Source organism: Astatotilapia calliptera, chromosome 2 (genome assembly GCF_900246225.1).
Source record: "Astatotilapia calliptera chromosome 2, fAstCal1.2, whole genome shotgun sequence".
Lineage (NCBI taxonomy): Eukaryota > Metazoa > Chordata > Actinopteri > Cichliformes > Cichlidae > Astatotilapia > Astatotilapia calliptera.
The window spans coordinates 32,383,057-32,406,734 of record NC_039303.1 but is presented as its reverse complement, the minus strand read 5'-3'; the positions used below and the strand labels follow the sequence as shown (position 1 = coordinate 32,406,734).

Sequence of the window (23,678 nt, the reverse complement as noted above, 5' to 3'; positions counted from 1 at the left end):
AGGTGGAGGCAATAACGGTTTCCAGAATCTGTGCGCAGGCGCAGTGGCACATCACACAACCGCAATAAGCAAATATGGCGGCGGCCGTCGACAGTGTTGTTAAAGTGTAAGTTTACCTTTATTTATTGTGAGAGTTAAACTAGCAGCCGCACAGAGGCGCTTTTTTAGTTAATTATTCATCGTTTCAAAGGCAGGGCGCAGAAAAATTGCACATCGCATCTTCAGTATTGAATACGATAATTGTCCCAAGAGGATAACGTTATCCTCCGTGCTACTGTTAGCTTGTTAGCTTTGGGGAAACATAAGGGAATCAACCCTGCTATGGAGCTGCATTTCAGCCTCAGTTTAAGCCTAATTCAGCAAGTCTTAATTGTACTTAAAGTGGTTTTACGTGTAAAAGCTTTAAACTGTTTGTAGCCAGTCGCACGCAGATGAAAGAGGGTTAATTTTCCTTTAACCTGTCAGGTTGGCGGGCGCTTTGTTGTGACGAGAGTCGCTAACAATCAACCTTTTGTTCTGACACCCTCCACCGTTACTGATAATGCTGAGTGCTCAAATGAAACTAGGCTTGGTTTGGTGTCGCCCGTAAGTAAATAATTAAATACATTGACCCCAGACAGAAAATATCATCGTTTTACTGTTGTGATTCAACATAATTAATAGTGGATTTATGAGGAGAGCAGTAACCCTTAATTATTCATTTTAGATACATCGACATTGACTACTGTTAAAATAGTTAAATTGTGATGTAATTGCAAAGCAGTAGAAGAGACGTTTGTGGTGAAATATGCGAGCAAAGTCGCAGTAGGTTGTTCGGTAGTGCCGTTTGCAGTAATTTCACAGCTCCTTTGTTGTGCAGCTCAAGCAAGGCCGGTTTGTGTGATAGCACAGTCATGTATCAGCTGCATGTCATTCAAAAAAGACTGTTTTAAAGTGAAAATAAGCTTTTATGTGTCTTAATTCACTTTATCTCGACTCTTTACAGAGCATAGTCATGCTGTTAAACCCAGCTAAAATTTGCTTGGCAGATAAGTAACAAAAATAGCAGCTGAAAAAAAGGTTTAGTACTAGAGAAGCACTGATTGCAATTTTCTTGGCTGATTTTTCCCTTAACTGCGACCTGCCAATACCATTTCCTTTTTTTTCTAAGAACTATAACTCAGGATATATTAATCAAACTGAACCTTTTTTTTCAATGCAAATTATTTTCATAATAAAGAGATGATTAAACTTGAAAATGTCCCCCAGGTTGAAGTTAATTAGAGGATTTTCTCTCACTTAAATTACTGAAAATAAAATGCTCTGCTGTGTGTTGTTTGCAGTATGTTAATAACGTAACCAGATAACTCTTATATCTTTTTCACTTGCTTGCATAATTTTTCACATAACTGCATTGATCTTTTGCTCATACTGAGGCTGCTAGCTTGTGCCTGGCTCTGAGCTCTGGATAGTTTTAGCTAGAGATACACCCATTGACTGTGCAGGGATATCTGAGCTAAAGCAAGCCAAGGAGGGAAACCACGAAAGCATTTGTGACAACAAATGTAAGGAGACAGTTAAACATAGACATTTTAAGGACTGCTGGTGCTGCTGATACATTTTTACTTATCTCTTCAGTGTTGATTATTAATAGTCTGTTCTGATTTGTGTTATTTGACCTGTTAGTGTCCAACTTCCACTTTTCAGGCTTGGAGAGCAGTATTACAGAGATGCCATGGAGCAGTGTCATAATTATAATGCTCGTCTGTGTGCCGAGCGCAGCATCCTTATGCCTTTCCTGGACTCTCAGACTGGTGTAGCCCAGTCAAACTGTTACATCTGGATGGAGAAGAGACACCGAAGTGCAGGTATCGAAGTAGTGTTGGATGATTTCTTTAAGTATTTGTAGGTTCTCAGTCATCTAGGTCATAGTAATCCAAGGAGCTTGGAAAGCAAAGCGACTGGACGACCTTACGTTTCTTGAAGACATTTCACCTCTTATCCGAGAAGCTTCTGAAGAACCAAAGAACTGAAGAAGCTTCTTGGATTAGAGGTTGATGAAGTCCAGTCACTTTTCTTTCCAAGCTCCTTAGATGATCTCTGTAACTGATATACAGGGTGTAGCATGTCATCTCACTAAAATATACTTCAGCTTTTGGTGTTTCTCTGTCACATCAGGCGTAGCTCCAGGGCAGCTCTACACCTACCCAGCCCGTCGCTGGAGAAAGAAACGGCGTTCTCATCCCCCTGAGGATCCCCGTCTGGCCTTTCCCCCAATCAAACCAGGTACCACCTCTGATGAAACAACTTTTCCATTTAAATAAACATTCCATAAGTTTAATTATTTTCTTTTTTTTTCTTTCTTCTATACACTGGTTTATCTGTTACACTTGTAGTGGTTGTATGCATTTTTGTTCTGCTTTGTTTGTGTAGCAGACTTGGAGCTGGGTCTGAAGCGCGATGCCTTGGGAGCAGTGGATGGCAGCAGTTTGGAGGCCCTGCTGAAAGGAGAGCCCCTTGACAGGAGGAGCGGTGTGGCAGATGTTCGAGGCCCTGAGGATGATCCGGCTACCGTGGAGCCTCCTGTGACATCAACGACCACCACATCCTCTGGGCGCATCCGTAAGGTCAGACCCAAAGCTGACTCGATGCTGATGCTTTTTGTCAAAAATGGCACAAATGATTTTTTTTTTTTTTTTTAACAAGCAGAAGCAATTAGACTGTTATTTTTATGGTAGAGAGTGCTGGACCATGATGACTACCTGGATGATCTGGATGACGAAGACTTTGAGGATGAGACCCCCAAGAGGCGAGGGAAGAGCAAGTCCAAGGTTAGTGTTCTGTTTCTTCACTGATGGATTGCCAACTGTGAGTCTAAACTGATATGTTTAAAATATTAACTTGGCCGACATTTGATGTTACATCTTTCTGACAGGAAATAAAGAAATCTTTACAATAACAAAAAGAAAAACGTGACCAGATGAGCTGCTGATAATTCAAGTCATCCTTTGTCTTATTTGCAGTCAGCGTAATGTGTTTTCAATGTTGTCATTTTTAATAATACAGTTAATTTGATTAATCAGCTCATCATTTGTCTTACATAATTAAAACAGTGATAGTTGATAGATAACTGAATTAAAACAACTTACAACAACAGTGCTTACAGTTACTACTTAAGTTGCAATGCTTATAGTTCTCAATCTAACGTTTTTCTTAAACGCACTTCTTTTCCATGGATATTGTTTGATCTCTTCAGAGATACAATATGAAACATCACTGGCTTCTTTAGTCTGATTGACTGACACTGTTCTGTCATTCAGACACAGATACGGTTGGCCATTGTGCTTTTGATACATGAAGCTGACACTCTTATCGAAAGGCATATTTATCTGAAAGGGGCTTTTCTTGTTCAGCTGGTTCTCCTGTGTCAGAGTTTATTTTTGTAATTTTGATTTCTCCAGTGAACCAATTTCACAAAATGTTCAATTCATTTTCATTTCCCAAAACATTTTGATCTGTACCAATTGTCAGAAATGCACTTACTTCTCATTGTTTTTCAAAACCGTTAAAGGTGATGTATGCAAAGTAAGTTGTGTTGTTTAAGTTGGTCTGTTTGTTGGTCTCAACTGTGCAATTTGTTGTTCAGGGCCGCAGTGACAAGAATGGCAAGAAGAAAACGGAGGCCGCAGCTGCAGCGCTGGAGGAAAGGGATAAACCTTACGCCTGCGACAGTGAGTATTAGCTTTCTGTGTAACGTGTTTGTGTGCGCCATGCATGTCAGCAAGAGAGGCTTTTGCTTTTCCCCTCTTAAAAGACAAAGATGAGCCTTGTGCCATGCATGGAGTCATCTGAAAGATCCCACCTGGAACTAAAGTTTGACGACGCAGAAGTTGAAAAAGTTGCTCGCCTGGATGCGTTGTCTTTTTTTTCTTTTCTCTCTCTTATCCCTGAGATGCTGCTTCGTGTGCTCTGTAACTTCCTGTTGGCCCCAGCTCACTGTGCAAATGCTCTCCTTCGCTGTATGAGTCTGCTACTAGCGTGTCCGTCAACAATTAATCATATGAAATGAAGTTAGTTTTTTTTAATGTTTTTTCTTTTACTTGGTTTTGAGGTGGTGAAAGGTGCACGCCCACCTTGTTTCCAACTTGGGCCTTTTTGGACGGTAGTTAAAATTCGCTGCCACAACTATAACACTTTTGTATGAACGTGTGTGTGTGTGTCAGTTTGTGGGAAGCGCTACAAGAACCGTCCTGGCCTGAGCTACCACTATACACACTCTCACCTGGCAGAGGAGGAGGGCGAGGACCGCGAGGAGATCGAGGCACCACCCACTCCTCGCCAGCCTGAGGAGCAGAAGAGTGAGTCACTCTCTAGTGCTGAGAGAGAGAGAGATGGAGAGAAAGAGGGGAGGGAGGTTTGGTTGCATGCTGTGTAGCATGTGTGTGTTTGTTCAAGGGAAGTCTCTCTCTCATTCTTTTTTTTTTTTAATTTTTCTTGCTCTTTTCATTTTTTGATTTTCATTATTTCAGATCCCAAATTTGGAGGCATTCCTGATTGAAACATGCTTGCACAGTTGGGACTGTGCAAGCAGTTTTTTTTTTTTTTTTTTTTTTTAAAGCATATCATCCATATTTATTTTTTCCTTTGTCTGCTGTTTTTAAACCCCCAAACATATCCATGGTCTTGCTTTAAAAAAAAAAAAAAAAAAAAATTCCTTTGTGCACGCGAAATCGTGTTATCATATACATAAAAAGAAGTGCGTTTTGTGAGTTGTCACTCATACTTAAGTTTCAATCATAATTCAATGCATCATCATTATGAATGTTATTTTTGGAAGGCCTGCTACAAACAGGTTTGTACTTGGAAAATGTGGAACTTTCATTTTTAAGCTGTATATGCTGATCTGCTTTCCTGGGAGAAGAGTGCAGTGTTCTCTTTCCTTCATACGTTCAGATTCTTATAGTTTCTTCACTTATTTCCTGCACAGCTACTAAGAAGGGTCCCAATGGGCTGGCACTGCCCAACGATTACTGTGACTTCTGTCTGGGAGATTCCACCCTAAACCAGAAGACCGGCCAATCAGAAGAGTTGGTATCCTGTTCAGACTGCGGTCGCTCAGGTATGAACGCATTGTGTCCCTTTAGGCTTGGTTATCACACATATAGTTAAAAGCAGATATTTATCTGCTGTTTGGTGTAATTGGTCTTTCTTGAGACAACCATTTAAACCTTAAAATGTTCTGTATCATGATGCCTGCAGGTCTTTCCACACTACTTCCTCACAGTTTTCATTGTTGTTGACCTGTTTTGTGTGTGTGTTTTTGGGGTTTTTTGTCTCCTTTGCGTAGGCCACCCAACGTGCCTGCAGTTCACACCAGTGATGATGGCTGCGGTGAAGACCTATCGCTGGCAGTGCATCGAGTGCAAATGCTGCAATGTTTGTGGCACCTCCGAGAATGATGTGAGCTTTTTAAAAAAAAAAATTATTTATTTATTTTTTATTTATTTATTTATTTATTTTTATTTATTTTTTTATTTTTTTAATGTTCCCCAAAACCTTAATCTGTAGTGGTTACAAGTTTAAAAAAACTGCCTGTGACCCCTTTCTTCTCTTTTTGACCATATCCACATAAGACTGTCTATTTTTTTTGAAATTCTTTATTTTCAAGAAGTGGAGTACAACATAGTGTGTCAATAACAGGATGTCCAAATATAAACCACTTTTATCTTTTTACGTTTTGAGAACAAAGAACAAGTGGGGAGCAAAGGAAAAACATCCGTCACAGGGTTTAAAGGGGGATAAGGCACTCACAGGCACTCTAAGTTTCTAAACAGGAGAAATTTCAACAAAGTCTGGGTGCAGAGGCTTAATAAAACTGACCCACTTGCTCCATAATTTGACAAAAATGCTCTTTTTTTTTTTTTTTTTTTTTTTTAAAGACTTATTGAAAACATAATAGCTTCCATTACATAAATCTCATTCACAATGTCTTTCTACTCTGATATAGTGGGAGGCACGGGAAGGAGCCAGCATCTCTTGACTGCCTTTTTGGCTGCTTTTACCAGAATTGTAAAAAAATATTTATTTACTATGCACTGCAAGATTTACTAAGAATATGGTAGAAAATTGTAAAGGTATATTATTTGACTTAAACTTTCTATTTTTAAAAATCGTTTTGTTTTAATGAGCAAACATCCACTCTGTGCGTCACAGCTGTGGGACAGACACAGTGCAACATCACTTCTCAGTTTCAGCTTGTTGACTTGCAGTCCCCCCGACTCTGTTTTTAGTGTGTTTAATGAGTTTGAGAGGGACAACAAAGGCATATTAGTTGTTATAGTGGCTCATGTAGGTGTGATTAACTTTATTTTCTTTATTGATGAACTGCTGTCTTGACACCAGCATAACATACTGGGCCAAATAAACAGTATCTTTGGATATCAGATTTTAAAAAATTGGATAAGATAAGATACCTTTATTAGTCCTACGAGTGGGGAATTTCATAGTTCAATTAAAGAGAAAATCATATAAAAATGATATCGGATATTCTTCTTGTGAATGCGATAACTCAACAAGGTGATGTACGAGCTTCGAACTGATACCTTAGGGCTGGCTATTAAAAATCTCGGATCAGTTGAAATCCTGGTGAGGTCAAGTTTCCTGAAAATCTTGTCAATGTGAAAGCAAGAACAATGTAATGCAGGATTTTAAAATTGATACCATAGGTTTATCTACTAGGAAGGGGTACCCTAACCCTCTGAGTGGTAGCACTGGTGGTCACCAGTATTTTTTAAGTCTGTTAATTAATTAATTAATTAATTAATTAATTTTTAGCTTATTTTGACAAACAGAAATTGAGACTGTTTCTGAGAGTAACTGTCCTTTTGCTCCTCCTTACTTCAATTCAGTTTTCATACAGTGTCTCTTCCTTACAATGTAAGGTAAAGACCATCAGTACTATAGGAAATACCCCAACAATCAGACAGCCCCCTATGAGCAAGCACTTTGGTGATAGTAGGTAGGAGAAACTTCCTTTTAACCCTTTAAGACCTACCATAGAACCAAGTTCGCCAGAGCTTATATTATATTTTTACATGCTGTGGAGCCATTTTTGGGAGCATTTCAAGTTGCTATACATCAATACAACCATTATAGCCCAAACTTTAATAATATGTCTGCATTAGGTGCATAGTAATTACATAAATTGCAAAAAAGTGCAATAAACTACAAAAAAATTGAAAATCGTTTTTGTTTTTTTAACATATATTTCTAGTTAGAGAAATTTAAGAGGCTTATCCCTCAAAACTGTAAATACAAAAAAGTTACACAAACTAGTTTCCCACCACAGGAAATTTATTTTGAGTGTCTTCATAGTTTTATTTTTGAAATACACCAATTTTTATATACTGCAGGAAAAACGAAAATAAATATTATAGTGCAAATTTGCAAAATAACAGCATATGCATCAAAATAAACTATTTCCAGCAGTGCAATATGAGTCCTAAGCATCCCAGAAACGACACAGAAAGTCATAAACTCAAACATAACTTTTTAAAACACATAACAAGTAAAACACAAGCTCATAAGGGCCCGATCGTAAAAAACTACATTTCCGCAAAATGACGTCACTTCCGGTTTCGGGCAGGTCATGCGGTCATGTGATAGTTCGCGCTGATGGACGTAGGAAGTGTTACAAACAGCTGATGGATCGGCGAAGCGTGTTTCTGGAATATCATGTTTTTGTTGCTGCAAGTGATTTTTATGCAGTTTTTGCAAAGCTATATGTGGAAGGAAACTGTGACTTAGGACAAGCTGATGGCATAAGATGTAAGTACAACTCCTCCAGTTTCATATGCAAAAAAAATTATTGTGCTAGCTTAAGTGGTTGCAGAGCTACCGGGATTTAAAAATAGTTACGCAAAACAGAGCGTGCCCGCTCCGATCGGCTGTAAAGGGTTAATAGAAAGAAATCTCCTGCGGAACCAGGCTCAGAAGGGGCAGCCATCGCTTATTTGGGTGTGAGGGGAGGAACATGGGATAAAAGACACACGGTGGAAGAGCCAGAGATGAATAATAATAACTAATTATTAAATGCCGAGGGTTAGGGGAGTGAAAAGCGTGAGCGGTGAGCATTTCATCAGTAAATTGAAATTTTGTGTATTTGTAGGACCAGCTGCTGTTCTGTGATGACTGTGATCGAGGCTACCACATGTACTGTCTAACTCCACCCATGACTGAACCACCAGAGGGTAAGCAGACACTTTACAGCAGAGGGTAGCAAACTCAGAGGAAGTTGTTAGATACAACTGAGAGAGCTGTAAAAATGTGACTAATACAACAGCTAGTGGCCTTCTGGTATCTGCCAAGTTACTCCGAGATTCCATCACTTCGAGCCTTGTCTCACTTTGCTTCTGTTTTCCAGGGAGCTGGAGCTGCCACCTGTGCCTGGCTCTGCTGAAGGACAAAGCCTCCATATACCAGCAAAACCAGAGCTCCGCCCCTGAGTGACAACACAGTGGTGGACTCCACCCCCTTCAGGCACCAGGATCCCACCCCGAATTGAAACGTCAGACCTCCTCTCAGTCCGGAGCTCGAGGCTCGGTCCTGATGTAGCTGAGCCGGATTGCAGATCAGCTTTAGAAGTCTTTCATATCTTCAGCGGCCAAAGGGGGAGGGGGGAACAGAGCCAAAACAGACCTCAGATCAGCAACCACGGGGATCAAACCGTCACTACCAACCTGCCTGCAGAGTCCCCGAGGGCTGCCGTCAAACAGCATGGACACACACTTTCTCCTGGACTGTTACACACCAGATACCAGAGACACAGCGCATACAGTAACCATAGTAGCTGCTGTCTCCATGGGAGCTCCTAGGAGAAAACGGATTAGCACCACAGCTAACAACCTGCACCCCTCACACTCAAAGACACAGTGTGCAGTGTCGACCCACCACAGTTCTTCTTCTGCTGAATGATCTGTTTTTATTCCCCGAAAGGAGCAAAAGGAAAATGTCACAACATACAGTAAACGGTTGAGTATTCTTCTTGTTCTTCTTCTTCTTATTGTTATTATTATCATTATTGTTATTGTTCTGGTTACTAGTTGGCTTTTGTAGTGGCATGTGTGCTTTTGTCTGATCCATCGGAGTATTTATCCTTTGAGGAAGTTTCCAGAGAGGGACCCGGTCAGTGCCAAGGTCCGCCATCACACGACAGCAGCTCATCACTCGCTCATTTGAGTCTGCACAAAAGTTTTTGTATTTGCTACCTTTCACCTCCACTCCATTACTTCAACCAAACACTACATAAAGACCATATGCTGTAGGCTGAGCTCATCAAACAAAAGCCCTTTTTCCCCTTTTTTTTTCATCTTTCTCCATCAGACAGAAAACCTGATTTTGCCGGGACGTCAGAAACATGAAACTAATTAGGATAAAGTAGCATCCTGTTCTCACAGCTGTTATTTTGCTTGCTTTGTAAACTTCATCTAGCAGTGACATCATCCTTTCACACTCCATTTCTGTTGATTCAGTGGCACACACTCATTCACAAACTGTAGCTGCTTTCATCATTTGTCACACTGAGGCAGATTTGCATGCAAATTGCACCCGTATGAACGCACACACACTCTCATGTCACACTCTTTATTTTTTTTGTTGTTGTTGACATTGTATTGTTTGTATTTTATTTTATTTTTTCATTTTGTATTATCTGATATTCCATTGGTATTGGGAGTTTTCTAGTAGAATTTTGTAAACTCTACAGCATAGCAAACACTTCAATATCTAGCTCCTAATGCATTCTCTGTACTGTATTTGCCTTTTTCTATTTTTTTTATGACTGTGACATGTTTGGATTTATTTGATTATTCTGATATGTCAAACCTCCATTATGAGTATTTGTATAATGATGTACTTTGTTGTACTATTTTTATTTTTACATTTCTTTGGTATTGAAGCCAATTTAGCCTGAATGAAAAATATCACCTTTAATAATGTGTTCATTGTTATTTCATTTTTGTCTTTTCCTGAATTATTCCTTCCTTAATTATGATTATGGACGACTATTCAACTGCTTGTTAACAAAATGATCTGCTTACTTAACCAAATGGCAGCAACTCACTGAATTTAGACAGGTCAGTGCCACTTGGAAAAGACAATTCCAGTGATTGTGAATGTGGCACCAAATGTACTGGGATTTTCCCACACAACCATCTCTTGGGTTTCCAAAGAATAATCTTAAAAAGCACTGCAAAAAGACCAGGCTGAGCATATTCTCTGGAGAAAATGCCTTGTTGATGTCTGAGGTCAGAGGAGACTGCTTCAATGTGATAGGAAGCCAGCAATAACTCAACCACTCATTACAATCGCAATCCAGTAGAGCACCTTTTAGATGTTATCAAACGGGAGAATAACATCATGGATTTGCAGGTGACAAATCTGAAGTAGCAAAGTCAGACTGGATGTTTGCCTGTTCAGTGCATTTGAGCTTATGCATGCTGTCACAAACCTCCATAACACTGCTTCTTTACCTTTTTCTTTATTGAAATCATATTGCATATAATTAGCATTTTCCCTATCATTAAAATTAGCCGACGGTTGTGGAACTGTCCATGGTGCTGAACTGCAGCAGGTAAACACCCCTGACTGTTTTTAACCTAGCTTCGGTATCCATTCTAAAACGAGAGCGCCACTTTGTTAAAGTAGCAACAGCGTTTACATACATCACTTCTGTCATCTGCTTTAGCAGGTAAACTGCTGACAGGACAAAGTTAAATTAGTTTCCATGTCCCAAAAACCAATTTCAGCCTCCACCTTTGACCATGGCTGTGGCCCATCTGGCCTGTTTGCCATCTTGGTGAATAAAAGTATTAGGAAAAATAAACAACCAAAGTTTGCTGATGATGTTGCACCGATCAAGAGCTGGGTAAATTAATAGAAATGAATGATTTGTAAAAATTAAGGTGTGGAGAAATGCCAGAAAATGTCTGAGAACTACTGTAGGTTTTCCCGCTTCTTCGGGTCCATTCAAAACAAGTTTAAATTTAGTCCTCTTTGGTTTAACTCTTCTGAGATGTTTTAATCTTTTTCGCAACAAATGTCACAGTGCCGTTAAATATTAAAAGTGTGATTAAGAATTTCGAGCCTCAGAAGACAAACATCACAGAACAAAGATTTTTATTGCACTCGTAACTCAAAGACATACACTTCAGGACTCTCTCCAGACAGACATTTATAAATATCTTGCAGAATATATTCATTGTTGTTTCAGGAAAAATTAAAACAACCTTTGTGTTGAGAAGCTTTTAGCAGGGGGGGGGGGGGCCTACATTGTATACAAAGCCAAGACAACAGTGGCTTAGTGCAAATATCTGGAGCGTGATTAGCCATGCTATGCTATTTTTACAGCTACAGATACAAAGGCGTGATGAAAACACAAAACTTTACATGAAATAAGTGGACAAACCGAGAAGCAACCATATACACTTACATGTGAAATCATCTGCTCGTTGAGGTTACTTGTGGCAGTAATAATAAGTAAACTAACACACTTTGGGGTTCTTATATAATATTTTAGGTTTCAGAATACAAATTCCATATTTTATAAATTTCTTGTGAGACAGTGCATTATCATCGGGTTGGAAGTGCTACAGTACAAAACTCTGTAAAAGACTCATTTATCAAAGGTAAACAATTTCGCTTGTAGGCAGCCGGTGTCATAGTAACGACTATCTATTGTGGAAAGCCACTTTGAAATGAAACCATAAATCATCTCTCCGTACGTTTTTCATTAATAATGGCAGCAGGGGAGGAGGGCCGTTTGTTTGCGTGTAACGGGAGTGTCGTCTAAAGCTGTTCGAAACCGACGGAGCAGAGCAGGAAGACAGCGTACAGCAGCAGGAGGCAGACTCCCAGCCTGCGGTCCAGCCTCCAGTGGTTCATATGGACACAGAGGACCTGAGGAGTTACGGACAGAAAGAGGCACACGGGGAAAAATTAAATAAGTGCTTTTTGTTTTGTTGTGTAATCACGAAATATGTTAGTGAAAATGGTCTCAGACAGTGATGGGTGGTCTGTTTGTTTTTGTACACAATCTCACTATTTGATCTGTGCTTTATAACATCAGGAGCTACTCACAGTAAGCGTGACTGAGGCCAGAAGCAGAATCACTGAGTACACCAGGCCTTTGCTGTTTATCGTCACCTGACAGGACACACAATGTGAAGTGTGTAACGCGCTGTTTTAAAACACTTGCAACATGTTCACAGTCAAATTTTGGTTTTGGCCAATGATTTTTAATTTTGGGGCTTTTTTTTTTTTCATTTTTAAATGAAAAAAACTCACACTGTTTAAAAGGGATTTTGTATGATTTTTCTTTCTCCCTGTCATTTATTTACCATTCCAGTGGACAGCATTTCAAATAAAGAGATCAGCACCTGTACAGGTAATCCCTGTGAGCTAAACACTCAGGCTTCAGACTGCAATTAAATAAAACAAAAACACAATGTATGATGCCACGAGAGATCCTTTACAATTGGTAGTTTCAGAGAACTCTGGCACAAGCACAAGCACAGGAACCCCGCCTACCTGCTGTTCAAACCTTTTGTTTGTGAGGAGCATCCAATCAGAACAAAGCTTAAAGAAAGGATGAAGAGAGCCCATGACCTCAGAAAAAAGTTTTTGGTCTCTTGCAACTCCTTGAATAAATATCTGGTTCTGGTGCATTGCCTTACACACACATTAGCTGTGTGTGTCTGCTACTGGTCCTCAACAAACAGTTTACAGAGGGCTGTAGCGACAGCTGCTTTCACCGCTAAAGACAGTGTTTTGAGAGAAGTAACAGTGAATCAAAACAATAAGACTGCAGAGCTGAACTGTGATCTGGATGAGCATAATCTTCACATTTTAACACTGATGTAACCTCCAAATACTAGTTATAGCAGCTTTGAATTACTTCTTCATTACAAATCAGTTACAAATCAAAAGAAATGGTAGTTAACAATGAAAGAGTAATTCAGTAGTTCTATAAATATTGTCCAATTACAAATGTAAGTTTTAAAGGTGCCTTGAATATCATGTAAGGTACTTACAAAAGTTTTCTTCAGGTGCCGAGCGACTTTTTTTTTGTCTCGTCAAACACATTTCATGGTAATATTGAAGCTATGCTAGCTTACATATCAAAAGTAAAACTGAAACTGAGGTACAGAGAACAGCTGGTGTTACCACTGATCCATAGCTGACTATAAGAGTCCTCAGCGCCCAGGGAAAGCCCAGACCCAGCAGCACATCAAAGATATTACTGCCAATGGAGTTGGACACAGCCATGTCGCCCATCCCTGCAGCATAACAACATCATATGTTCACATCTTCATTTTCCTTTCCTTCATTAAATATTAAACACACAAATACACACCTTGTCGGGCGACAATGAGACTGGCCATGCAGTCAGGGACACTCGTGCCAGCAGCCAGGAAAGTGATGCCCATGATCACATCTGGGATTCCAAATGTATAGCTGATTATTGTCACCTTAAGAGAGGAAAAATGGTCATGCGCCTGTGTGTGTACGTGTGTGTTTAAACCAAATGTGTGTGTGTGTGTGAATGTGCATCATACCATCCAGACCATGAGGTAGGAGAAGAAGGCTATCCAGAGTGTGGAGGACAGGAAGGTGAGCAGGTACCAGCGCTCCCACCGCGGCAGGTTACAGTCAGGGATGGTGCAGTAAAGCAGGACGCTCACAGGCCAGGAGAGCAGCCACTTCAGACGCACACACCACCCATCTGAGAACATGATGAAAACACTCAGAAATGCACAAACAAGGTGAAACACACACACGCCCACCAGTTTGCCCAGAGGCGTCCTTACAGTTTAATCTGAACCCTTAAATTATTCACTGGCACAGCCTGGATGTGTCCGCGACTTCTCCTTTTAACTAACTCCATCAGCTATCAAATACTGTAAAGGATTATCTCTACAGTGCCTTGATGAATAATTATATTATTATTTATCAAAGCAGGAAGTTCTGGCTGATTCCAACGACAGAAAAAGCCTTTTAGAAGATCGACACAGTCTCTCATCTCTGCATTTTCTGTGGAGAGGAAGATTTAATTGGCTGTGGATGGCAAAAAATGGCATCCTGTGGCCAGGTACATGATCGAGCTTCAGGATTAATCTTTTTCTGTGTTTCCTGAGTTTTAAATATGTAATGAATATTAACATCATAGTGGGTAAAACTCTAGTTATTGCGAAAAGCAAAAAGTGTGTGTTTTTTAGTATTTCTTTGACGCAGTATGGCCTACATGTGCATTTCAGATACTTTGAGAGTAAGTTTTGTCTCTTGCTTTTCCAAAAGACATGTTTGATAAGACTGACTAGCTCAAGTGTCGTAGTTCAGTCCTACCCTATAGACATGTTTTTTTTTAGCAAAAAAGTTGACTTCTGTGTCAGGACCAAGTTTGGCCTAAATTTTTAGATATATTGAACTTTTAAGAGGAATCTTGTTTTGCGGCTGGATGTGAATTGCCGTGAAGATGGTGTGTGGTGGTGGTGCATATATTTGACTGTGTATTGAACATATGCAATACCTGAGATTCAATCTAACGTTAGGCGGATAAACTCACATCTAAAATGATTTCCTTTATAGCATAATGATGTGAAACACATCCAAGTATTAAAACAAAATCCCAGTCGGCCTTTCTGTGAGGCCGGCTCTTACCTGGCAGGACAAACGGTTTGAAAGGAACATTCTCTTCATCTTGGTCCTCTTGCTCCTCCTCCTCTTCCTCTTGCTCCTTGGGCTGTCCTCCCCCACATGTCTCCCCTACTGTCTCTTTACCCCTTTCCAACTCTCCCTCTGGTGGCTGTCTCTCTCCCTCAGGTGCCGTCCCATTCTCTCTCCCCCAAGGCCCACTGGCTCCCGAACCTTCCTCCCCTGAAGCTGCCCCTTCCTCTGGGCCAACCCGAGCCCGAATCAGCCTTTGCCTCTGTGGGTGATTGGTGAGGGAAGTCAGGAGAAATTTAAAAAAAGAAAGAACTTTATTCAGGAAAAAACAGAAACACATGAGAAACACTGCAGCAGGGTTATGGAAATGAAGGTAGTTAAGATTATTTGAACTGGCAGGAAGAGTGATTATGCAGCTAGACAAGTCTTCACATTCACCAGAGGGGATTTAGAAAGCTTTATTTTGGTGGGGGGGGGGGTGGCATGGAGAGAGCAGGCATAGCATTGGCAGGTGTGCTTTAATTTGATGCTGGAAATGGCAATCACAGAGAGAAAGCTGAGAGAGTGAGGAAGCAGATTGGGAGATTGGGGTCTTGTCTGCTTTTGTGTCTGGGCTAATATTATGCATTAGGCTGCACTCTGTGTTGGTGTGATTTCTTTGTGGGCTTATTAGATGGCATCTGTGTAACAATGGCAAACAGGATGTTGTTTGATATGCTAGTACACATCTCCCCGTTTGCCAGTTTGTCTGCTATAGATGCACCAATTTAGTGTCTTCTTATTCCAGTACCACAGCTTTGGGTTCCTGCTGATGCTGTGTACTTCTCCCTAACTAGTTCTAGGTTTCAAGAAAAAGAAAAGAAAACCACTGAATTGAAGTGTTTATATTTAAATCTAAATTAAAATGGTAAATGGTCTGTATTTGCATAGATGGTATAACACTAGTCGCTAAGGACCCCAAAGCGCTTTACATATCCAGTCATCCACCCATTCACACACTGGTGATGGCAGCTACATTGTAGCCACAGCCACCCTGGGGCACACTGACAGAGGCGAGGCTGCCGGACACTGGCGCCACCGGGCCCTCTGACCACCATCAGTAGGCAACGGGTGAAGTGTCTTGCCCAAGGACACAACGACCGAGACTGTCCAAGCCGGGGCTCGAACCGGGAACCTTCCGATTACAAGGCGAACTCCCAACTCTTGAGCCACGATCGCCCACCAAAATACCACCAAGCCGGCCGAAAAAGCCAGGGCAGCTTGATGTTATGCAATGAGTGTGAGCATGTGCAGTGTACCTCGCTGATGACCATGCGTCCTGCCATGCGCAGGCAGGTGAAGGGGGGGAAATGCGGGGTGATGAGAAGACGGAGGCTTGCCTCTGACAGAGTGAGTTGATGGGGGTGCGAGTTCAGTAGCTCATCCACCATCACGACCCCTGAATCCTGACCGGCCACCACACATGAGTCTTGGAGACAGAAGGAAGAAAAGCAGAAAAATGTTTAGTGGGAGATAAAAGAAGAGGGGAGGACAAAAAGGACACAGTGTTACGTAGAGAATAACTTTTGTTCGTCAAAATGGTCTAGTTCTATTTCAGCCTGTTGGAAATCCCCAGGGGAACACAAGAACCTTATACTGACAGCTTAAACTGTGTCACTAGGTCTGCTGGATGCTGCTCAGAGGCTTGGCAAACTTTTTCCTGTTTTGGATGTACAAGCACATGTACAAACACGACCCTTTTCACCTGGTTTCAGCGGCACCATGTCATTGTCGCCGTCTCCGGCGTTTCCGACAGCAGTCGTCCGTCGCAGACCGCTCAGACACGGCTGACCTGCCCTGCTGCAGTGTCTCTCCACCAAGCAGCACAGAGATCTGTTAAACCTTCACAAAGCACAACACATGAAGATGCTGCCTGTGGTACGTATAAAACATGTTGTGGCTTTAGGTTGGAAATATGAGCAGAAGCAAAGACTCACTTCATGATGATTATATAGAGTCCATACATAGAGATCAGGATGATGGTCTCCCACCTGAAACATGCACACAAATACCACCACAGATTCACAAATACCCACACAATCATCCAACGCACACTGGCTGCAAAAAATGTTTACCACAGTCTTACCACAGGACTTTTTCATCATAGATCACCTGCAAAAAAAAAAGAAGGAAACTTTAATGCCAACTTCAATTAGTTTTTTAGAAATATATTTAAACCATAACTCACTGCGAGAAGTTGCAGTATAGGCATGCAAAAGATTGTTTTATAAAGAATGAGAAATAATAAAAACTGGCCAAAAAACCCCAATATTAATGTCCTGTAATAATACAGGAGGTGTGTAGTTTTTCCTATACTGTTAGCCCTATACTTTATATAGTAGTTAAATCAGACAACTAAAAAAAAAAATTATTTGGCGCCCTTCACTGTGCACACATGAAAATCTGATCTACAGATTTTGAAAGGTGGAGCTGGAGTAGAGGCGGGTTGCAAAAGGGCTTGCAGATGTGCAGCAAATGTAGGGCTGCTAAAGTACCGATAAAAACACACGTTATATGGAGAATTACCAGTGTACCAGAGTATGAGCCGTGACTTTGTATCCTACTTGATTTATCAATTAAAATATATACTTTAGATGCACCAGTTTAACATTAAAGTCATCTTTCATTTGCTTTTATTCTTGCACTAAAAGGTGCTTCCTTTCAATTGTAGGAATAATGTTACATATAACGGTGAGTATTTCAAAATCCAAATCCAGTTTATTTATATAGCACGTTTAAAAACAAAACGTTTGCCCAAAGTGCTGCACAGAAACACAGGGTAAAACACAAGGTACAACCACTGACACTCACATAAAACATAATAAAACACATAAAAACCATATCAACTCAAGCCAGTCTGAACGCTATCGAAAAAAGGTGTGTTTTCAAAAGCATTTTAAAAATAGGAAACGAAGATGCCTGTCTAATATTTAAAGGCAGCGTATTCCAAAGTTTTGGGGCCATAACTGAAAAGGCTCGTTCTCCTCTACGTTTAAGCCTTGATTTTGGGACAACCAACAGCAGCTGGTCAGCTGATCTGAGGGTCCGTGAAGGAATATAAGGCTGAAGTAACTCGGAAAGGTATGGGGGAGCAAGACCATTAAGGCATTTAAAAACCAGTGTTAGGACTTTGAAATTAATTCTGTGATGAACAGGAAGCCAATGAAGAGAAGACAGGATAGGTGTTACATGTTCATAGCTGTGGGTACCAGTTAAGAGGCGGGCAGCAGCATTTTGAATGAGCTGAAGACGAGCAAGAGATCGTTGGCTGACTCCAAAAAACAGTTCATCACAGTAGTCAAGCCGTGTTGAAATAAAGGCACGTATTACCTTCTCCATGTCACGTCTTGACAAAACTGGCTTCAGCTTAGCTATTTGCCTCAGCTGGAAAAAGCTTTTTCGCAACACCAAACTAATATGTTTGTCCAATTTAAAATCTGAGTCCATAATGACTCCCAGGTTTGTCACACGCTGCTTGATATAAGACCCTAGAAAACCAAAATTTACAAGCGGGCTGCATGAAATATTATTAGGTCTAAATACAATCACCTCCGTTTTACTCTCATTGAAACTCAAAAAGTTCAAAGCCATCCAAGCTTTGATATCTTCAAGGCAGTTCAAAAGGATTTCAGGACTTTACATCAGTACTGAGTTTTGTACTGTAGAGATTTCTCACCAGAATAAGCACCACTATGGAGAGGATGTAGAAAACAGCATCACGGAACAGAGGCCACCAGCTCAGAGCAATGGGCTGCAGAGAGAAAGGAAACATGAAACACTGTGAAGACTCCGTCAGGCAGCAAGGGGTGCTCTGTAGTGTGCGTACCTGTCCTGCAAAGATGCCACAGATGCCGATGATAACCAGGATGTTAAAGACAGCTGATCCCACAATAGTTCCCACGCCCACGTCACCCTTTGTGATAAACACGGCTAAGTCCAGAAGAAGAAAGATCAAACTGAAATCATGCACACGTGTTTTATCTGCAACAGTGTACAAATTAAGAGTTTCTCAACAGAAGATAAACACAGTAATTCATCTGTCAGTTGACACCCAGAGGGGCTGGCCTGATGTCTTTCATGTTTTGTAATATTTACCGACTTATTGCCTAAAGTCAACTAAAGTCAAAGCAAGACTTTTTTCTTTCAAGATTAAAATATATTGTATCAGAGGCCGTTTTTGAGGACATTTCCAAAGGCAACATTGATTTAGAAGTAAGGCTTTCATTTTTATAAACTGTAGGTCAACATTTGTTTCAGAAAAAGCAGAAAAAAGTAGTTAGTAGTTAGTCTCAATAAAGGATCAGAGTCACAATACAATAATATCACAATATACTGCTAACAATAACAATGGCTCGTGCTACAGTGATGCTGCAATACCTGATACAAGACAGTTATATCTGATATGTTTTATCTGTGCAAAAGAAGAAGAAAATAATGCTAAAAGGCAAAATGTAGAAGTGATGTATTTAATTATTGTACTGTAGTGTCACAGTGTATGGGCAACATTATTATATAAGCAGTTACACTTACTGACCTGCTGTATATGCTTGTTTGTGTTTAACGTAATTTTTTAACTGTAACAAAAGAATTTCCCATATCTGGGATAAATAACGTACATCTTATCTTATAATATATTCACCTTGGAAACGTTTATTCCTTTGAACTGGTTGAATTTTTGACATGTCTGAGCTTAATGCACCGACCTGGCCTCAGATTAACGTACTTATCAATAAGCTTAGAGTGAAAGTCCCAGAAAAAGGCAACAAAGAAACAGAGCTGGGGATGACAAGCACAGCTTAAAAACACAGAGACTAACTCAGTGAACACACAGAGTATCTGACAGAGGCTACAATGGAGACAGGACTGTTTACTCAAAGAGGGAGTGAGTGAAACTCAAAACAAGACACAAGAGACAACTAACTAACAAAGTAAAAATAACAACAGCACCCAACTAAACACAGAGATATGAAAGCTCACACTAAAAAATAAAAACACAACACAGGGGGAGGCTGGAATAATGAGCTGAAAACAAAATACACGGACAAACACAACCCTCCACTAGGAAAACAGTTAAGTAAACATAGAACTATAGACTCTGGAATAGCAGGAAAAATCAGAACATAAACTCCAAAATATAAAATAAAGGTTTTATTTAATTTTATTTAATTTTTTTTTATCTTATTTAAAAAAAGTGAAAGTTTATTTACTGAAACACTGTTAATGATTAAAAAAAAAACCTGCCCCACAGTGACATGATAAACCATCAAGCAAAAATAAATGTTGTCTTCTTGACATCTATGATTAATGATAAATGCCTAAAATTAATCACTGCTAGCTCCCTATGTGCACTTTTCTCTGTCCTGATTAGACATTGTCTCTCCGATTGCCTCTAATTGGAGCACTGATGGCAGAAATATTGATCTAACCAGCTGGAGGGAATGACTGACTGGGATACTGACCAATCAAAGAAGTGAAGAGCTCAGGGGCGGAGCTCCCAGCTGCCATGAAGGTTGCCCCGGCAACATCCTGACTGAGCTGAAGGTTCTAGTGGATGGAGAGGGGAGATTAAACAGGCTTAAGGATGAGGATGGTCATATTTGGTATTCTTCTGTCACAGGATTGATCCTAATAAATACGGTGTGTTTATCCAGAGCCTGCCGTAGCCAAAGACCTCTACTGCTGTCCAAAAACTACTAGAAAAACATCAACTAAGGTTACATTTGTCCAATGAACATGAACACTAGTTTATAATTTAATACCACAAGGCTTAAACAGAGAGTTCTGATAGACTAACACACTATTGTTTCATGTCTTTAGAGATGAATTACAGCCAGTAAAGAAAATACACTCGCTTCTTACCCTTTAAAGGTTTTTTTTTTACTTAATATTTAGAGTAGAATGGGAAACTATCAAGTATTACTTTACTTTCAGCCATTATAGATTTCTGCATCGTACCTCTGACACTTTTTCCAGTGATGGCACAAAGTAAACATCACAGACAATGGCCAGTGCGTGAAACATGTAGATAGCCTGAGAAATACAGCAAACGCATTACTGAAGATTTGGTTTAAGATGAAAATAAGAGAAAATACAGCATTTTATTATGTCAAACGCAGGCTTTCAGACAGATGTGATACTCACACAGAGAACATGAAGGAGGACTGCACCCTGTCTCCTTTGATCCACAGTAAAGACGTCTTCAGGAAACTCACTGATAGCTTGGGAAAAGATGGATAGAGTGTAATCTAATGACATGTGGAATTAGGAAACAGTGTTGGACAACAAAAACCAGTTACCAAGTATTCTAATACATTACATTTTAAACACGACTCCCTAAAACCTGCACTTTTATCTTCTGATATCTGAAGATTATTTTCTGTCATGTCTCAAAATTAACTCACAGTGACTTTAACACACTTTCTTTAAAGGAGGATTTGTTCCCTTGGAGTTCAGAGAAGAGCCGCAGGTAGGTGGTTAAATGAAGGCTGTGATTAGAATTATAACTCAGCTCCACCCTGAACCTGCGGGCATTTATCCTTGCATGCGTCAGATCTAGAATTGGTGTATCTCAGTTTATTGAATGTATCCTGTATCTTGTCTAGACACAGCTTGAGTTTAAAGTCACACAACCAGGAGTCCAATTGCATTACAGCTGTATTTTCCATGCTCCTCTTATGACTTCACACTATCCCTCACGCCATCCAAAAACAAGTGTTTTATTGACTTTCTTTGTCAGTTCTTCTAAAAGCAATTCCAATTATATTGAAGTTCAGAGGCATCTAATTTGGCTGAGCGTCACCATGCGTCACAGCCTTTCTCCTCCCAGCAGAAAGCGATTGCTTTGCTTGGCTGCACTGTCTTGCACATAAGCTCATAAATACCACAGCTCACTGCAACATTTAAAAAGCTTTTTTTCATGATACAGACGCAACAATAATCTGAAAAGCAGCCTCCCAAGTGACTTCCCCTCAAGGTTTTCTGATTTAACTGTACGTCAGATTTTTTAAACCGCTTTTAAAAGTGAAAGAGATATCAATGTGCAGTTAGAGGCAAACACAAATCACACCTAAGAGGCAGAAATGGCGTGATGTTGGTTTAATTCAGATCATGATCAAACTGTATATTTTTAGCATCAGAAACCACATGATGCTCTTAAAAATAGAAATATGATAGTTTGAACAAAGCTTTTAAGTTGATCTGCACTATATTTCCGTGAGGCAGGAACTTCATTCTGACTGAATACAGCTCAGTGTGTTCTGTAAAAATCTCAAGCAGCCACACAGATTCAAGCATGCATAAGCAATGGTAGAGCGGCTGATGAGAGGTTACTAATCAGCGGGTCAATACCACAAGCGGGCACTTTGAACAGCTCCAGATGCACACTATATCAAACCACAAACTCAGTTTCCTAGCAACCATCAAAGACCTAACTGTTTTTAAAACATATATATGTACTAAATTTAAAGAAATGAAAGGTGGACCAGAGGAGTAAAGGAATGCACAAGAGGAAATAGTTCTTGATTTAAGGAGATAAACGAAGATTGCACACTTTGACTGCCATAAACACACAAGGGCTCAGAAGGTCACGGTGACTGTACACAGGTTATCCAAACCTGAGCTCATTCTAGCTCAACACACTGATGCAATTAGACTTTTAAAGTTTTGTAAAGATAATGTTCCTGTTGGCGCATCATGCACGTCTATAAATAGAGTGTATGTGAAAGACACAAACACGTGGTAAAGCACCTCACCAGATCTAGAAGCACCCCCAGTCTGGTTGTCTTCTTTTTGCTGGATGAGCTCCCTCTTGAATAAGGAGCTGCTGTGATCCACAGTTGGTCTATGGTAGTCTAAAAAGAGTAATTCACATATGAATACAGTTAAGCTATTTGAGGATATAAATTCAACATAACCTTTTATGTAACTTTAATGTGTTTCTTTACTAGTATCCCGCTAAAATAATCTGTACAACGTGACATTTGCCTTAATACTGCAATTTGATTTGTTATAGCAAATAATGAAAGTATAGGAGTGGTTAAGACAACTTTAAATCAGAGTCTTTATACGCACCTGTAACATCACAGAAGTGAAAGATCCAGGCGGCTGCGAACAGACCGACTCCACAGACGCAGAAACGCCGGAGGAGGCGCGTCTGCCTCGGTCTTCTCGGAGCCTTCATCCCGCCTGCTGCCGCCGCTCGTCGGCTCTCCGCTCAGAACATGCCGCTGCCCCTCTTCCTCGGACTCCTGCTCTCAGACCGAATACAACTGGCCTGTTGATCTCTTATTCTGATTTATTGTCTATCTTTCTTTGCTCCATCCAATAAGCAAGCGGATGTTAAACAGGTTCGGCCTGTCCACAGCATCTCCGGGAGTCAGTCAGGACTAACCGTGCAGCATCCACACGCTTCACATACATCCAGCGGATACTTGCACACAATGAATCATCAGCCAGCGCCTATTTGATAATATCCCGTCTTTCCTCCTGATCTAAATCTGATCTGCTGTTTATGATTTTCCCGTCGGGGAGGAGGGTTTTTTTCCTGGACCTACAGACTAGAGCGCCTTCAGCTGGGTGGGGCGACGCGAGTGAAATACTGATAACACGAAGCAATGATTCAAGTGTCACGTGAAGCGCGCGGCACCGGGATTCTGTGGGGTGCATGAGAATATTTTCCAAAAGTATATATATTTTTTTCATCGATTAAAAAAGAAAATTCAAAAGGTTAAAGGGAGTAAAGCCTCTGTGTGAAGTAAGGTCCAAAAATAAGATAAGATCAGAAAGATGTTGAATAAAGACATATGCGCAATGCAACTTAACATAGATGATAAGACAATGAAATGAGATAAAAACAAAAAAAGTGAAAGTAAAAAAGATGCAAACTGCAAAGAGAGCCATAACATCCATAGTTTATTCGTTTTTGGGAATCAGAATTCTGA

General features: G+C 40.3%; 2 protein-coding genes across 7 annotated transcripts; one reads left to right on the top strand and one right to left on the bottom strand.

Annotated features, from left to right (window-relative positions):
• The first annotated feature begins 2 nt into the window (after positions 1 to 2).
• Positions 3 to 9,644, top strand: LOC113006944 (zinc finger protein ubi-d4-like). 5 transcript variants are annotated; one of them, XM_026143239.1, is made up of 11 exons: positions 3 to 106; positions 1,687 to 1,847; positions 2,158 to 2,265; positions 2,416 to 2,606; positions 2,718 to 2,810; positions 3,626 to 3,710; positions 4,203 to 4,337; positions 4,967 to 5,098; positions 5,327 to 5,439; positions 8,147 to 8,228; positions 8,402 to 9,644. In XM_026143239.1, exons 1-11 carry the CDS (start codon positions 75 to 77, stop codon positions 8,485 to 8,487), a joined length of 1,218 nt encoding a protein of 405 aa, XP_025999024.1. In that variant the 5' UTR covers positions 3 to 74; the 3' UTR covers positions 8,488 to 9,644. The 5 variants fall into 5 exon arrangements, with proteins under 5 accessions (XP_025999024.1, XP_025999015.1, XP_025999006.1 ...); XM_026143230.1 differs by having other exon boundaries at positions 2,413 to 2,606; XM_026143221.1 differs by lacking the exon at positions 3 to 106 and adding an exon at positions 113 to 585.
• A 1,489-nt stretch (positions 9,645 to 11,133) lies between these two features.
• LOC113006902 (sodium/potassium/calcium exchanger 3-like) lies at positions 11,134 to 23,347 on the bottom strand. 2 transcript variants are annotated; one of them, XM_026143152.1, is made up of 17 exons: positions 22,810 to 23,347; positions 22,491 to 22,589; positions 20,881 to 20,957; positions 20,695 to 20,769; positions 20,199 to 20,283; positions 18,566 to 18,669; positions 18,416 to 18,490; positions 16,826 to 16,851; positions 16,677 to 16,730; positions 16,445 to 16,581; positions 16,080 to 16,168; positions 14,695 to 14,962; positions 13,593 to 13,759; positions 13,391 to 13,505; positions 13,201 to 13,313; positions 12,115 to 12,180; positions 11,134 to 11,934 (listed from the first exon to the last, which is right to left on the bottom strand). In XM_026143152.1, the coding sequence occupies exons 1-17, from the start codon at positions 22,916 to 22,918 to the stop codon at positions 11,824 to 11,826; spliced, it is 1,770 nt and encodes a 589-aa protein (XP_025998937.1). In that variant the 5' UTR covers positions 22,919 to 23,347; the 3' UTR covers positions 11,134 to 11,823. The 2 variants fall into 2 exon arrangements, with proteins under 2 accessions (XP_025998937.1, XP_025998944.1); XM_026143159.1 differs by having other exon boundaries at positions 18,566 to 18,570.
• Between the last annotated feature and the right edge of the window lie 331 nt (positions 23,348 to 23,678).

Bases quoted from the DNA above. Each gene is read 5' to 3' on its own strand.
- LOC113006944 (XM_026143212.1), top strand. From the start codon at position 542: ATGCTGAGTGCTCAAATGAAACTAGGCTTGGTTTGGTGTCGCCC. The intron at 2,607-2,717 runs GTCAGACCCAAA...TTTTTATGGTAG, and splicing joins CCTCTGGGCGCATCCGTAAG to AGAGTGCTGGACCATGATGA. The intron at 2,811-3,625 runs GTTAGTGTTCTG...TTTGTTGTTCAG, and splicing joins GAGGGAAGAGCAAGTCCAAG to GGCCGCAGTGACAAGAATGG.
- LOC113006902 (XM_026143152.1), bottom strand. From the start codon at position 22,918: ATGAAGGCTCCGAGAAGACCGAGGCAGACGCGCCTCCTCCGGCGTTTC. The intron at 18,670-20,198 runs GTCAGTATCCCA...TTCTGGACTTAG, and splicing joins GCTCTTCACTTCTTTGATTG to CCGTGTTTATCACAAAGGGT. The intron at 13,506-13,592 runs GTATGATGCACA...TCCTCTCTTAAG, and splicing joins CCTACCTCATGGTCTGGATG to GTGACAATAATCAGCTATAC.